The 13,406-nt window shown below is 39.0% G+C and overlaps 1 protein-coding gene across 1 annotated transcript; it reads left to right on the top strand.

Moving 5' to 3' along the window:
• Nucleotides 1-1,198: 1,198 nt before the first annotated feature.
• Nucleotides 1,199-12,915, top strand: LOC125006858 (calcium/calmodulin-dependent protein kinase type 1D-like). Its single transcript, XM_047583315.1, has 13 exons — nt 1,199-1,270; nt 2,399-2,510; nt 5,453-5,578; nt 5,834-5,908; nt 6,694-6,832; nt 6,931-7,054; nt 7,543-7,618; nt 7,816-7,928; nt 9,663-9,741; nt 9,838-9,925; nt 10,567-10,907; nt 11,940-12,036; nt 12,146-12,915. Exons 2-12 carry the CDS (start codon nt 2,425-2,427, stop codon nt 12,001-12,003), a joined length of 1,311 nt encoding a protein of 436 aa, XP_047439271.1. The 5' UTR covers nt 1,199-1,270; nt 2,399-2,424; the 3' UTR covers nt 12,004-12,036; nt 12,146-12,915.
• The last annotated feature ends 491 nt before the right edge of the window (nt 12,916-13,406 follow it).

Below are 13,406 nucleotides of genomic sequence, written 5' to 3'. Positions count from 1 at the left end.
TAACAACACGTTTCATGCTGCAGCGTCACATATGTTCAGGTGAAGTGATGCAGGCCCCAGTGAAGACGCGGTGCAGCTGTATGTCTTCAAACGTTGTATTTTGCAATGTGCATTTTCTAAGTACACTGTGGACATTTCACGTGCACGTGTAGTTCATCACTGCATCCTGAGAGACAGTGTGAACCCAGAAAGCTAATGGGTCACATGGTTAGGTAACGTAATCACTACTGTCAGCATGTGTATGAGATAAGCACATATTCAACAGGTGTGCACAAGTATGTTGTTCCAGAGAAGCAGATTAAGAAAATCATCAGCGAGGCCAGTAACACCAGGCAATAGGTAAAATATAGAATATAGAAGAACATAAATTTAGCACCATCACTTACTTAAATAAATAAATAAATAAATAAACATAGAGGTTCATTGGGTTGTTTTCTCGAAATAGCATTATTATGAAAAAGTCTCAAAAAGGGTCTTCTAGGAAGGAAAGACAGTTACTTTTAGGTTGAATGTATATAAATGAAAATATAATTGTTGTAAATGTTGTGGAGGAATGTTTATTACTGACAGGAAATTTTACAAAATTGAAAAAAAACATGGCAAATTAATAAATGCAAAGAGCAGTTTCAGATCGCTGAATTTCCAAGAGTCTGTGCAGTATTGGTGTGTTATGCACAAAAGAGCCGATTCTTGATAGTGGATCAGAAGAGTCGATTCCCATCGAGTGAGAGCCGGCTCCACACTATTTATTTTTCTCTCCTTTTGCTGGTTCATCTCTACCTGCGTGAGGACAGGAGGGCAGAACTATGGGCATGCTACATGACCAATTACATGTGAGGATTCAGGGTCATAACATTATGCGGAAACAGAGAGGCGGACAGATGCTGTGTCCAGAATGCTTTCATAACAGAATAACTGCACAAAATAAGACAATTATACAGGCTACTCATTAAAAAATTAAATTCAAACGGGCCTGCTAACACACAATTCATATGTATTTGCTGTGTTGCGCTGAAATATTTAAAGGCTATAAACAAAACTGAATAAAGAGCCGTTCGGAAAACGACAGAATCGACTCTTATTTGAGAGCCGTGATAAAAGAGTCGACTCTGAGAAAAGAGCTGCGCTTCCCATCACTACTGTGTTACCACAGCTGTGAGGAGATAAGCGGACGAGGCTCCTCCCCTGGTCCTGAAGAGCCTCCGTCCACCTGAAACTGCAGGTACATTCAAGGATACCTCAACCCAGCTCCCTCTACACCGCTCCTCAGGTAAAAACACACAGTGATTTATTCTTAATGTTTTCTCGTGTAATGCATATTGAAACTTTAGAGATATCAAACCTGCAGTACTTGCACATGCAGCTACTTCATTTATAGAAGACAAAAAAACATTTAATTCAACATATTTTTTTGTTTGGGAATAACCAAGTGACAAATACAGATAAATGGTCTTAATTATATTTTTATCTTCACCATGTTTTATTTTTCGTCTTCTAAATTCTGAGTTTCAAAAGCTGCTCAATGTTACGCCCCAATTTTTCTTCCATCTCAGCCTGAAGACAGTTAGTAACAGTAAGAGCAGGGACAGAAGTTGAGAGGGTTATTTTCTGCAGATGCCTACTTGACTGGTTGAAGTTAAATTAGAAGCACTTGTAGTAAATGTTGATGAGCATATGTTTCTGAGATGTTCTGCTCTTGCATTTTGCATTTTCAAATGTTCTTCATGCAAAATGTTTGAAATGTGATGGAGACATTGTAATGATCCGTTGTAGGATTTAGGCCTTTTGAGGCCCGGTTTGTAAAATAACCCAGTTTCTTATTCTGTCAAGGAATCAGCTGCTAATCTGTTCCCACAGCACAAAGAGAAAGGGCAGGAGGGGTAGCAGTGAAGATTATCTAAGCCGTGCTATTTACCTCTGTAATCCTCTGTCTTTTTTCAGTCTTTTGTAACCGATAGGTACAAATGTACTTTACCGGGCCAGAGCTGACCTCAGCCATGTAACTGTTTATGTAACCAGAGCATGGCCGTAATGTGTGGAGACATCTGTAAAGGTTATGAAACAGAAAAGGCTTCGGGGTCAGAGCAGGAATAATACTGAGGCCCAAAGCCCAACTTGTAAGAAAAAGAACATTTCTGCAGCATTGAAATTGCGAGAAGATCGTAACTTTACAGAAAGACAAGTATCAGTGCAGGACTCAACCAATCAGGCCTCAGTTGCAGCCTAACGTAAAACTATTTCACTTTGATGCTTCACACATAGATCCTGCTAAACTGAAATGATTCCACTTTTTATATAGTGACTTTCAAGCTCTACCTGACCATGATGATATGTGTTTGTTTTTTCTCAAAAAAAAAAAAATCAGAAATGTCAGTATTTGATGTTATCTACACTTCAGGAATCTACGGCAACGTCAGAGCCAAGATGGGGCGAAAAGAAATAATCTGCAGCTGGAAGAAAAACACCACCAACATCAAGGACGTGTTTGCCTTCAAGGGGAAAATGGGATCGTAAGTACCGGGCACGAAAATGAGCAAAAACGCAGACATGACAAACGGAGGTGATGGTTCAGCGTATATATGTGAGGATTTGTTTGCTATGACCTATTCTCTGATTTGCAACATGCTGCACGGAACTGTTAACAGCCGTAACGCATTTCTTTGTCATACTTTACAAGCCATTTAATGTTTTATTCGTTACAGCTTCAGCTTTTGATTTATTCCTGAAGGTGTTGTTTTCCTCCAGGTTTATATAAAAGGTATGAATTAGATATCAACTGATTTTTTTTAGGGCTGATACCAATACCATTTTTTTTTTTTTTTTACATCCGAATTGGCCGATGGCCGATATGTGCTGCCGATTTTTCTGAGACGATATTTGGAGATGATAAAAATGACACAATGATAACAAATGTTACAAGTCTCAATTTAACCAGTAACATTTTTTGAACTCATGAATTGAGCATGAATATTTAATGAAAAAAAGAGGTAGAGCACAAGCAGGGGCAATCCTAGGTATTTATTTATTCACAGATACCAGTAAAATATCGGCCTGATGTATCGATCTCCGGTATGACACACGTGTACGGTCCAGCTCCTGTTTTACAGTTAATTACAGGTTAATTATCACAGTGTTGTGGTGGTTTGAGCTGATGTCTCATATGACAAAGGTTGTGGGTTTGAATCCATCTGACATGTTCTCCCTGTATCTGTGTGTCTTCTAGACATGAGACATGCTTGTTAGGTTCATTGGTGATTCTAAACTGGTCTGATCAGTTGTCTGTGTCTCTGTACAGCTGGGACAGTCTAGATACTTGCATTGATCCACGTGTGCAGATCCTCTTTTTCCACACACGTCTACATATTGTGGCATATTCTGGTCGTGAGTGTGGTGATTTGCTCCCAGATGGACTCGTTTCTCATCTTTCTGTCTAGCCTGGGACCAGCCTGGGTCGGGATAAACTCTTTCATTATCTCCCAGAGAGCTTGTTTTATCAATGGAGGCCTGCACGGTGCGTGTAATCTACTCACTGCTGCTGAAAGAGCTTGTTCAGAGATTTACGTTTTCAACCTGTTGAAGGGTAGCGAGGAATCACAGCCGACCTTTCGCTCTGTTCTAAAAGACAGACGACGGGAATCCATTCAGCATTTCGTCTGCTAAACAGTTTGCATTTCTGTTTCAATGTTTATTGTGGACGTGAGCTGTTGCCTTTCTTGGCCAGGTCACACTTGGGATATGATTTAAATATTTTGCTTCACTGATGCTTGACCTACACTAGGGAATATATATATATATATATATATATATATATATATATATATATATATATATATATATATATATATATATATATATATATATATATATATACATATATATTTTATTAGGTTTATGAACAATGTGCACATTAATTAATTAACAGCGTCAAAAACATGAATAGATGTGTGCATCAGATTTAGCAGAAAGCTAATTTCCATCTGGACTCCATCTGAAAATAAAACTACGTAACAACATCAAACACAGACCCATAGGACGTACAGAGATGCCTGGGACACCTAGCTACAAACAATGCACAAAAACACACAAACACTATACACACAATTCAATCTAAAATATGCTCCTAATGTAATGTGCGTAGTAAAAAAGTAATTTCAGATTCAGACCCAGGTCAAGTCAGGATATCTCTGCCATTTCACAGTTAACTAATCTACTCTCTCACAGGTCCAGTCAATGTTTAGAAGTGAAACTACTAAATTGCTGGATTTGCTTTTTTTAGACTTTGTAAACTTATTTCCGTTCACATTGAGGCAGATTTACAAAAACCTAAAAGCATAAAAGCAATGGTGTACAAAATGAGTCACAAATGAGCCAACAAGGCTTAAAAGCACTCAGTGAGAACTAATGTTTACGTTCATGTGAGAACTAGAAGTTTGCTCAGTGGGAGTTTTTACACGCTTTTACACAGTTTACAGATATTCAGTGCGACTGGTAGAATCGCCTGGAACAAGCGGTTGTCTGAAGGAGCTGCCAAAGCTGCTTAACGTTTTCTCCTGTCGGCTGGCTGTGAATGAGCTGAGCCTCTGTGCATGTGTGCGAGTGTCCGTGGTTCCCGGGCGCTGACGTCAGAGCTGCAGTGCGAGAACATCCTAGCACCACTTCGTTATAGGATTAAGCATCTGACTTGGCCGTGTAGTACTTAGTGTCCTGAATGGACGCGGAGGTGGAGGGAGGTGGCGCGAGCAGGTGCTGCTGCAGGTGTGGGTTCATGCACAACACGAGACGGAGATGCGTGAATGGGGGCACCTGTCGCGCTACGAATCCAATCAAGGCAGCCGTCGTGTTTCCATTCATTAAAAAGTAAACATTCAAGTTGAGTTAACTAGAAGTAAACAAGCATATTTCTTTCTAGTTAATGTTACAGGCTGCAGTTATGCTGCAAGTTGTGATCAGAGATGACAAATCTTCTGATATAAAAGATTAAAATACAAGTTTGTAAAGGTTCTCAGTCATCCAGGTCGTGGTATATCCAGAAATGTTAAGAAAGGCAACTGGACTTGTAGAGTTTCTGTTGGAGTTTCACCATAGACTGTATATAAATATGGTCTCTTCCTTGAGTCTGATCAGTACAGTCCGAGGGCGGAGCCACGATGTCGATGCCCCGCCCACACTCCCTCCAGACTAACTTGAGTTTTCGTTTAATTAGCAGTACGCTCTGCTCTACCGCCACCAGTTACAAGGAAATTTGGGGATATTTTTTACACTCCAGTGTCCTAAAAGTTAATGGCAAATGAGAACACTGACAGATAACTGTCCATCACCCTGGAAATATGAATTTCTCTGTCTTGAACCACGTTTGAATGACGAAATCTAAGCGACACACATTGAAAATTCTTTAAATTGTCCTTTCTCATCATCAACCCCAGTTCAACGTGTCTTTGCTGTCTTTCTGTAGGGGGTCGTTTTCAGAGGTTTTTATGGTGCGAGAGAAGGCAACGGGGAAGCTGTACGCCCTAAAATGTCTGAAGAAAAAACACCTGGCTCATAGCAACCTGGAGAATGAAATCAATGTTTTAAGGAGGTAAAACAAACACACCCACACACACAATATATGGCTATCTTTGTGAGGACATTCATTAACATGATGCATTCACTCACCCTCTCAGCTAAGTAGCTAACCCTTTACCCTAATCCCAACCATAACATAAATGTGACCTTTACCCTAAAACTCTTAATCACCCTCAAAGATAGCACACATTCATGTTGATGATCTCCAACAGGGTTCTGCCTCATACACTGTAAACATGGTTCTTTGTTCCTTTTCTTACAATTTCAGGATAAAGCACGAGAATGTGGTTGGACTGGAAGATTTCTATGAGAGTCGTACACACTACTACCTGGTCATGCAACTGTAAGTTCACTCATTATCATCACCAAGTGTCCCCCAAGTGATTACCTTGCATACGTAATGTAGCATTGGCACATTTCTCTCTTAAATTAATCCTCAGGTAAGAAACATCCCATTGACAACAATCACATGCACCCCAAAAGTTTCCTAACATATTATGCAGATTTGTTTATAACACTCAGTACGTTTACATGCACGTGAAATTATAAATGAATTATTGCCGTAATCCGACTTTAACTGGACAACTTAAGTGTAAACACAACTAAAATCCTTATCCTGATTAAGACATCCAGATAATGAGATTGGAAATCGATTTTCTGCAGCATGTATACGACTTAATCAGACTTTAACTGGACAACGTGCGTGCACATGTGCCACAACTGCTGCGCTGGCGTTTGACCCCGGAAACAAAAAACATCCAAGAAAACCGGTCGCAAAAGAAGAAGAAGGTAAACAGAGCCGGTAGCAGAACCACTTGAGGGATAGCGCCATCTTATCTGCATCATAAGTAGCACATACAAGATTAAAAAGCTGAACTATTATTCATCTGGTTGTTGCTGCTGCTTTACGATTCTGGTTTATTATGTGATGTAATTGGTCAACTGAAAAGTGGGCTGTATTAACCCGCTGAAAAGACACATATCGCCACCTAGTGTGGAGGAGGAGGACATGTTGCTGTCATTCATTTTCTGGGACAATGACTGCATTCAGAAAGACGAATTTCCAGCATAGTTCGATGAAGCTGTGCATCTGAACCCACTGACTGACGACTCCTCTTGTGTGCGCAGGGTGTCAGGCGGAGAGCTCTTCGACCGCATCGTAGAAAAGGGCGTCTACACCGAGAAGGACGCCAGCAAAGTGGTCAAACAGGTGCTGCAGGCGGTCAGCTACCTGCACGAGAACAGCATCGTGCACAGGGACCTCAAGGCAAGAGATGGCTGCCGCACAAACATACAAACGACAACAACACATGCCCACACTCAGACACACTCTTATCAAATCTTCTCTCTTCCCCCCTTTTCCAGCCTGAGAACCTCCTCTACTATAATATGGATGAGAACGCTAAGATCATGGTCAGTGACTTCGGTCTGTCAAAGACGTTAGAACACGGTGTGATGTCTACAGCCTGCGGCACACCCGGATATGTTGGTGAGTTAACGAGGAGATGGATTCACATGCACTTGTCGAGCACCTTCCTCCTTTTTTTACCTGATATACAATATCATGAGGTTCTATTCAGTGTGTGATTCCTAGCCTCCTAAAAACATTAAGTAGTCAATCCAGGCGCCCAGATTTTAACTTCAGGGTCATTTAACCATCCGTCATTTATTCCTCTACAGCAGGTCTTCAATGTTTTTCAGCTCCTGTATCGCTAAATTATTAATAAGATAAGGTGGAATCATGTTGATGTGCATTTAAAGACATTTAAATTTGTGGGGGGAAATGAAAATATCTATATCTATATAAATATACACACACATATAAAATGCCTAATCAACCAAAGATTTTGGTGATGGATGGATTCATTATACAAGCGCAGAAAGTGACTTTACATATTGTAAATCATGCAGTTTCTGTAGATGGACATCCACAGTGGCATTAATCTAAATGTGTGTCACTGCTTTGTCGATCTGCAGCGCCTGAGGTTTTGGCTCAGAAGCCCTACAGCAAAGCAGTGGACTGCTGGTCCATAGGAGTTATTACCTACATCCTGTAAGTATATTTCTGTTGTCTAATAATTATTTAATACACATTATACCCATTTGTTCTCCAAACGTATACTCAGTAAAGAGATGACTTCTGTTAAATCACATAATGGTTTTATGTTATTAATAGTGGTGACATGCCAAACCGAAATGTAAAAAAGGAAAAAGACTAGTTGTAACTAAAGTTAACTCTGTTTGCTGCAGGCTTTGCGGTTACCCTCCATTCTTTGAGGAGAATGAGACTCGCCTGTATTCAAAGATAATGAGGGCTGAGTATGCCTTTCATTCACCCTTCTGGGATGACATCTCCGAATCAGGTAGGAAAACAAACAAAGAAAACAAACTTTATTACTATTTCTATTCAGTGTGAATGAGTGCAGTGGTATAGTTAACACAAACCAAATACCAGGAGGATTCACCGAGCAACGATGAACAGGAAAATATATTCCAGAGCAGGGATTAGCCTTAGACTAAGTAGACCTGGGAATCTAGACACTTAGACATTGGACTCAAAAGCTACTTTAGAAAAGGTGTAAAAACACGTCACAGCCTTATACATGCAGAGCCTCTTTTTATACTTACATGATCCATAAGCTTGGAAATTGCCTGGTCACAGTAGTTTAGTTGCACGTAAAGAAACACTCTTAGGAACCACAAGTATAAATAAATAAAAATAAGTAAAATCTAGTTTACTGGAATGATAATACGGTGCAATATGGTGACTAGATGTTACTCTGTCAGACATCAACATAACGTAGCAGCTGTTTTGCAGTAATTTCAGTTTTAATAGGTCGGGGTGCGAAACGTTTTTGAGTTGTATGAAGTGTTCAGGAGTCTGATGACCTGAGGGAATGCATGTCTGTTACTTAAACTTAAATATAGCTGAGCTGTTTAACAAACTGTGACAGAAATAATCTAATTACTGTGCTGGGCTGTGGTCTAAGCTAACTAGAGGAGGATTGTGTCATATTACTGCAGAGATTAACCTGATGCAGGACATAATACTGACATCATCATCTCCTGAGGACGTGGTTTGACCTGTTGGATTAGGTCAGAAATAAATAGGCAAGGCCGGCTCTCACTTGGCTGCAGGAATTGAATTAGCTGGTATTAGGCTAGTTCCTGACCCAAAGAAAGAAAGAAAATCCTATAGTGTATATTTACTCCTATTTTTATTTCTTGTTGATTTTTAAATATGCACATTTTACATTAAACATTTTTTGCTTATACTATCATATCATATTTTATTTTATTTTTTATATTTGTACATTATATTATATTTTTTCTTTTTACTAATTGTTTTCAAGACTTTTATTTTATATAAAACTGAGCTTCTGTGACCATTTCCCTTGTAACTCAATAAAGTCAAAGTCTAAAATGTCTGTCCTCAAATTCCCCGATTGTTACTTTAGAAAAAGATCTAACTTATTCTAATTCTAAGATGTGTTTAACATCTAAATGCCTTAACATCTGGATATCGTTCTAAATTCTGCTCTTGTGTATATATTTACAAAATCATTCATTTGATCAGAAATATACGGATTAGTGATGTGTCGACACTGAAATATCGATACTTCTGATACCAGGTCTTTATGCTCTAAAATATATATCACTGATACCAGTCTGAATTTTACTCAGTATCGTATCAGAGAGGAAATCGCTAACACTGAACATCACTAATACGGATGCTCTAAAGCAGGAAATAGAACACTTTTAGGCCACTATATTAGTAACACTAATATTTGCCCTAACTATTCACTTCTTGGCTGCATGGATTTCATAAGATACTGGAGACATGTCGACTTGATTGTGTCATTTGTGCAGATTTGTGCGGTGCACATCTATTCACGCTCTGAATGTTTCACTACTTGCCACTGATAAATAATAAAATAAACTGATAAGATGGTGATAAGTTGTTCGTACTTGTGCTTTATGAGCGTATATCTTTTTATTATTATTATTTATTAAAATAAGAATCTAATGTGTTGCTATATGCTTGTAGCAGGTCAGAGTACTGAACTCTAATCTGAAGCCAATTCATGTGTCAACAGCCAAAGACTTCATCAGGAACATGATGGAGAAAAACCCCACAAAACGCTTCACCACTGAACAGGCACTCCGACACCCCTGGTTCGTCCTTTGTCTCGACCACAAATAAGTTTCATTTTGTGTTTAGTTTTTTTTTTTTTCCCTCCACACTGACTTCTGTTATTTATCTGATTGCAGGATTGCTGAGGACACAGCTAAAGACCTGGACATTTATCACTCTGTCTGTGAACAGATGGAGAGAAACTTTGCCAAGTCCAAATGGAAGGTAAGACAACATAACACACACACACACACAAAATATATTGTAGTTCGGTTTAACAATACAATACACCAGATGTAGACTTAAAAAGATACAGGAACTTAACGTAAAGTGGCCAGGTAGTATCTTAAAATATAGTGTTGAGGCCTGTAAGGTGTTGGAACTTTGTATTTGATTATATTGTAAAAAGAAGTGTCGCTTCCATTGTTACAAAGAGTTAGAAAACTGCTAAATAAAGCCGTGTCTTTACTAATTCAAGCCAGACGTAGGCATCACTGCTGCATCTGTAAAAGGAGGTAGGGTTGGGATAGGACCCAGGTGCAGTCCGATCCGCTGTAGGTACTTTAAAGTATTTAAAGGAGACATGAACACTGAAGGAAACAAAGGGGCAAGATGACAAAAATTATGGCCTGGAGACATATGAATAAACACTAAAACAACGCTACAGAGAACAAAGGGAAAAGCAGGGCTACACATACACAAGAGGGCTGATGAGACACAGGTGAAACACAAGGAGAAACCAATAAGCAATCAAGTTAAGAGCAAAGGGAGCAACACATAACAGGAAGTCAAGGAAACTCAAAATCATCACTGTGAAAAAAAAGACACAGAATCGTGACAATGTCTGTGTCCCTACCTCCCTACAGCAAGCCTTCAATGCAACCACAGTGATCCATCACATGAAGAAGCTGCAGTTGTCCCACGCGGCTGATCCCTCCTCCCTGTCCATGCCCAACATGGCAGCTCAGCCCTGTTTTCATAACGACGAGCTGCTGGGACCCGACCACGGAGAGGACGGCGCCCTCGACCCCAACGGGAACCTTGTCCACGCTGCCAGCCAGTTACCCTGCAGTAACCCCGAGACGGGCAGATGTCCAACACTGAGAGCCATTCACAGCGAACCCGGTGACCACCTCGCCACTGATGAGTCAAGACAAGTGCGTAGCTTTCATTCAGAGAGCGACACTTCGTTCAGGCCGTCCAAGAGGTGAGAGCTGCTTCCCTGCTAGTGCTGCCAGAAAGTCAGACATTTACGATTTAACAGCTGAATAAGAAATAAATTAGGAATTAACTTTCTTTTTTATGTGATCATAATAATAAAAGTGATCATATTTGGAAAAACTATCCAAATGGCTTTGCAACATTTTAGTTACAGCTTTTGAAAGACTGTATATTATGAGAAAAACAAATGGTTTAAGAACAGAGCCCTGAGGTGCCCCACAATTGATTGTGAATACTAAAGATTTCATGCAATGGGAAATTTAACTAATATGTGGTTTGGGATATTGTATTAGAACTTTATCAATGAGGTATATTATCATTTGCCAAATGCTTTCTGTTGTTTGTGAGTAGTTTTTTTCAATTAATTAATTAATTTCTAGGTGAATTTAAGTGAGTTTATTCGTGAAGGAATATTCTCCTATGTTTAAAAGAGCAAAACATAAAATTCTAAATTAAAACCTACAAGTTATCAGTTGCATTTTCCGTGACATCCTCTTGTTTATTTATTTATTTATCTATTGACCATGTTTATTTCATTATTCCATTATTTCCATTGCCACAGAATATAACCCCCTCATTTACTACAAAAATTTATAATAATAATAAGATTTTTAAAAGAAGAAGAAGAAGGAAAAAATAACACCCAAGGTGTGAAATAATGCAGGTCTCAATATTTTTAAACTATATTCCCAGTTTCCTCTTCGCTCTTCCAGTCCTTCCATCAGACCAGGAGCATAGACAGCATCAAAATAATAAAAATAATAATAATAATGCTAATAATAATAATAATAATAATAATAATAATAATAATAATTAAACAGAAAATCAGGTGGGAGATAGAAACGTATTTAACATAAACAAACAAAATTCCACTTATTTATTTTTAAACTATGAATGAAATGGAACTGAATCTGGGGTCCAAGAAATACTCCAAACCATACATAGCCATCTGCATTTTGTCCTTTTTGTTCTGATGGCTGTGGTTGTGTAATGACTGTGGTTGTGTAATGTGTTTCAGTCTGGACGCTGTGGGTCAGAAGAAGGAGCCGTCTGCTCAGTCTGGAGTCTGCTCCGTCATGTGATGGGTTAACTAACCCGTGGTGAATTTTATGCAGGTAAACACTGAAATTAGACGTCACCCACTGTACAGACATAAACCTCCTGTCTTAAATCTGACTGTAGCTGAGAAGTCATTTTTAAACCCCCTCCCTTCCCTTTTCCCAGGTCGTTTCTCGAGACGATGGCACCCAGTGGCGTCACACTCGGCACGAAGACGTTCTCACGTCTGCTGCTGAGATTTTTCATGCACCTTGCGTTTCTCCGGGCGAGGAAAACGGTTCCTGTTGGTTGCATACGGTGTGACTGTAAAGACTATGAATTAAGCAGGGATACCTAAACTCCGCGACCCCTAGAGGGTCCGCAGAGGTACTGCAGCGGGGTCGCAAAGTCTTTGGTTGATTGGACATTTTATATATATATATATTTAATTTTCCCCCACAAATTTAAATTTCTTTAAATGCACATTAACATGAATCCAATATATTTTAGTAAAGGGATAAATGGAGGATGAAAACGTTATCATTCAGTCACTTTAGTCATTCAGCGATACAGGAACTGTCTCAACAGCACCGTTTTTAAGCTTCCTGTACACAGTAGGCTCCGCCCCTATTGCTGCTGAACCAATCACAAGGCTCCATATTACCCCGCAATTGGCCAAGACTATTCAGTCCCCATGCACGCTGTAATATTAGCAGAAGAGAAGCTAACAGTGCAGCTAGCTCCATTCATCCGAAGCTTAGATGAGCTGTGTGCTTCAGACATCTCACTCATGTGGGAGTATGTGTGCCATAACATGGCTTTGGTGATTCACTGTCTCTACTACATTTAGCTATGTTTAAAGGTGAAAACTTGAATTATTATTTTTCTTCTTCTGTCTGTCAATTATATATACACACATATACCAGTCAGGTATGTTTATGTTTACGGCAGGTGCACGGCCACTCTACTGCTGCACATGTTTGAAATAAAAAATGAATATTTGAACCTGTGTAATATTTGAATAGCTTAATATTGAATGATAATAATAATAATGTATATTTATAAATAGCACTAGGCTGAGTTTAATATAGAACACATATAGTAGGCAGGGGGTCACTACTTAATCATCAGTTTGGGGTCCTTGGCCTAAAAAACGTTGAAGACCCCTGATTAAACTAATATTATAGTTTAGGTTTTTAAATATATATTTAATTTAGCCCAAATCCTACTAAATATATTTGTTTTGGCTATATTTTATTTATTTATTTATTTATTTGAATTCTGTTTTTGATGGACATGGCTGTGCTTTTAGTTTGAATGGCGCACAAGGTTTATAAAGGCTATTTCAGACTCTGGAACATCAGTCATGTGTGAGGCGTGTATATATCTTTATTAAGATTCTCCTTTTTATATCAACAGTCGGACACTACGATAAAATGTACCTCGA

This window comes from Mugil cephalus, chromosome 4 (assembly GCF_022458985.1).
Source record: "Mugil cephalus isolate CIBA_MC_2020 chromosome 4, CIBA_Mcephalus_1.1, whole genome shotgun sequence".
In the NCBI taxonomy this organism is placed as follows: Eukaryota; Metazoa; Chordata; class Actinopteri; order Mugiliformes; family Mugilidae; genus Mugil; species Mugil cephalus.
This window is presented reverse-complemented; position numbering and strand designations above follow the sequence as displayed.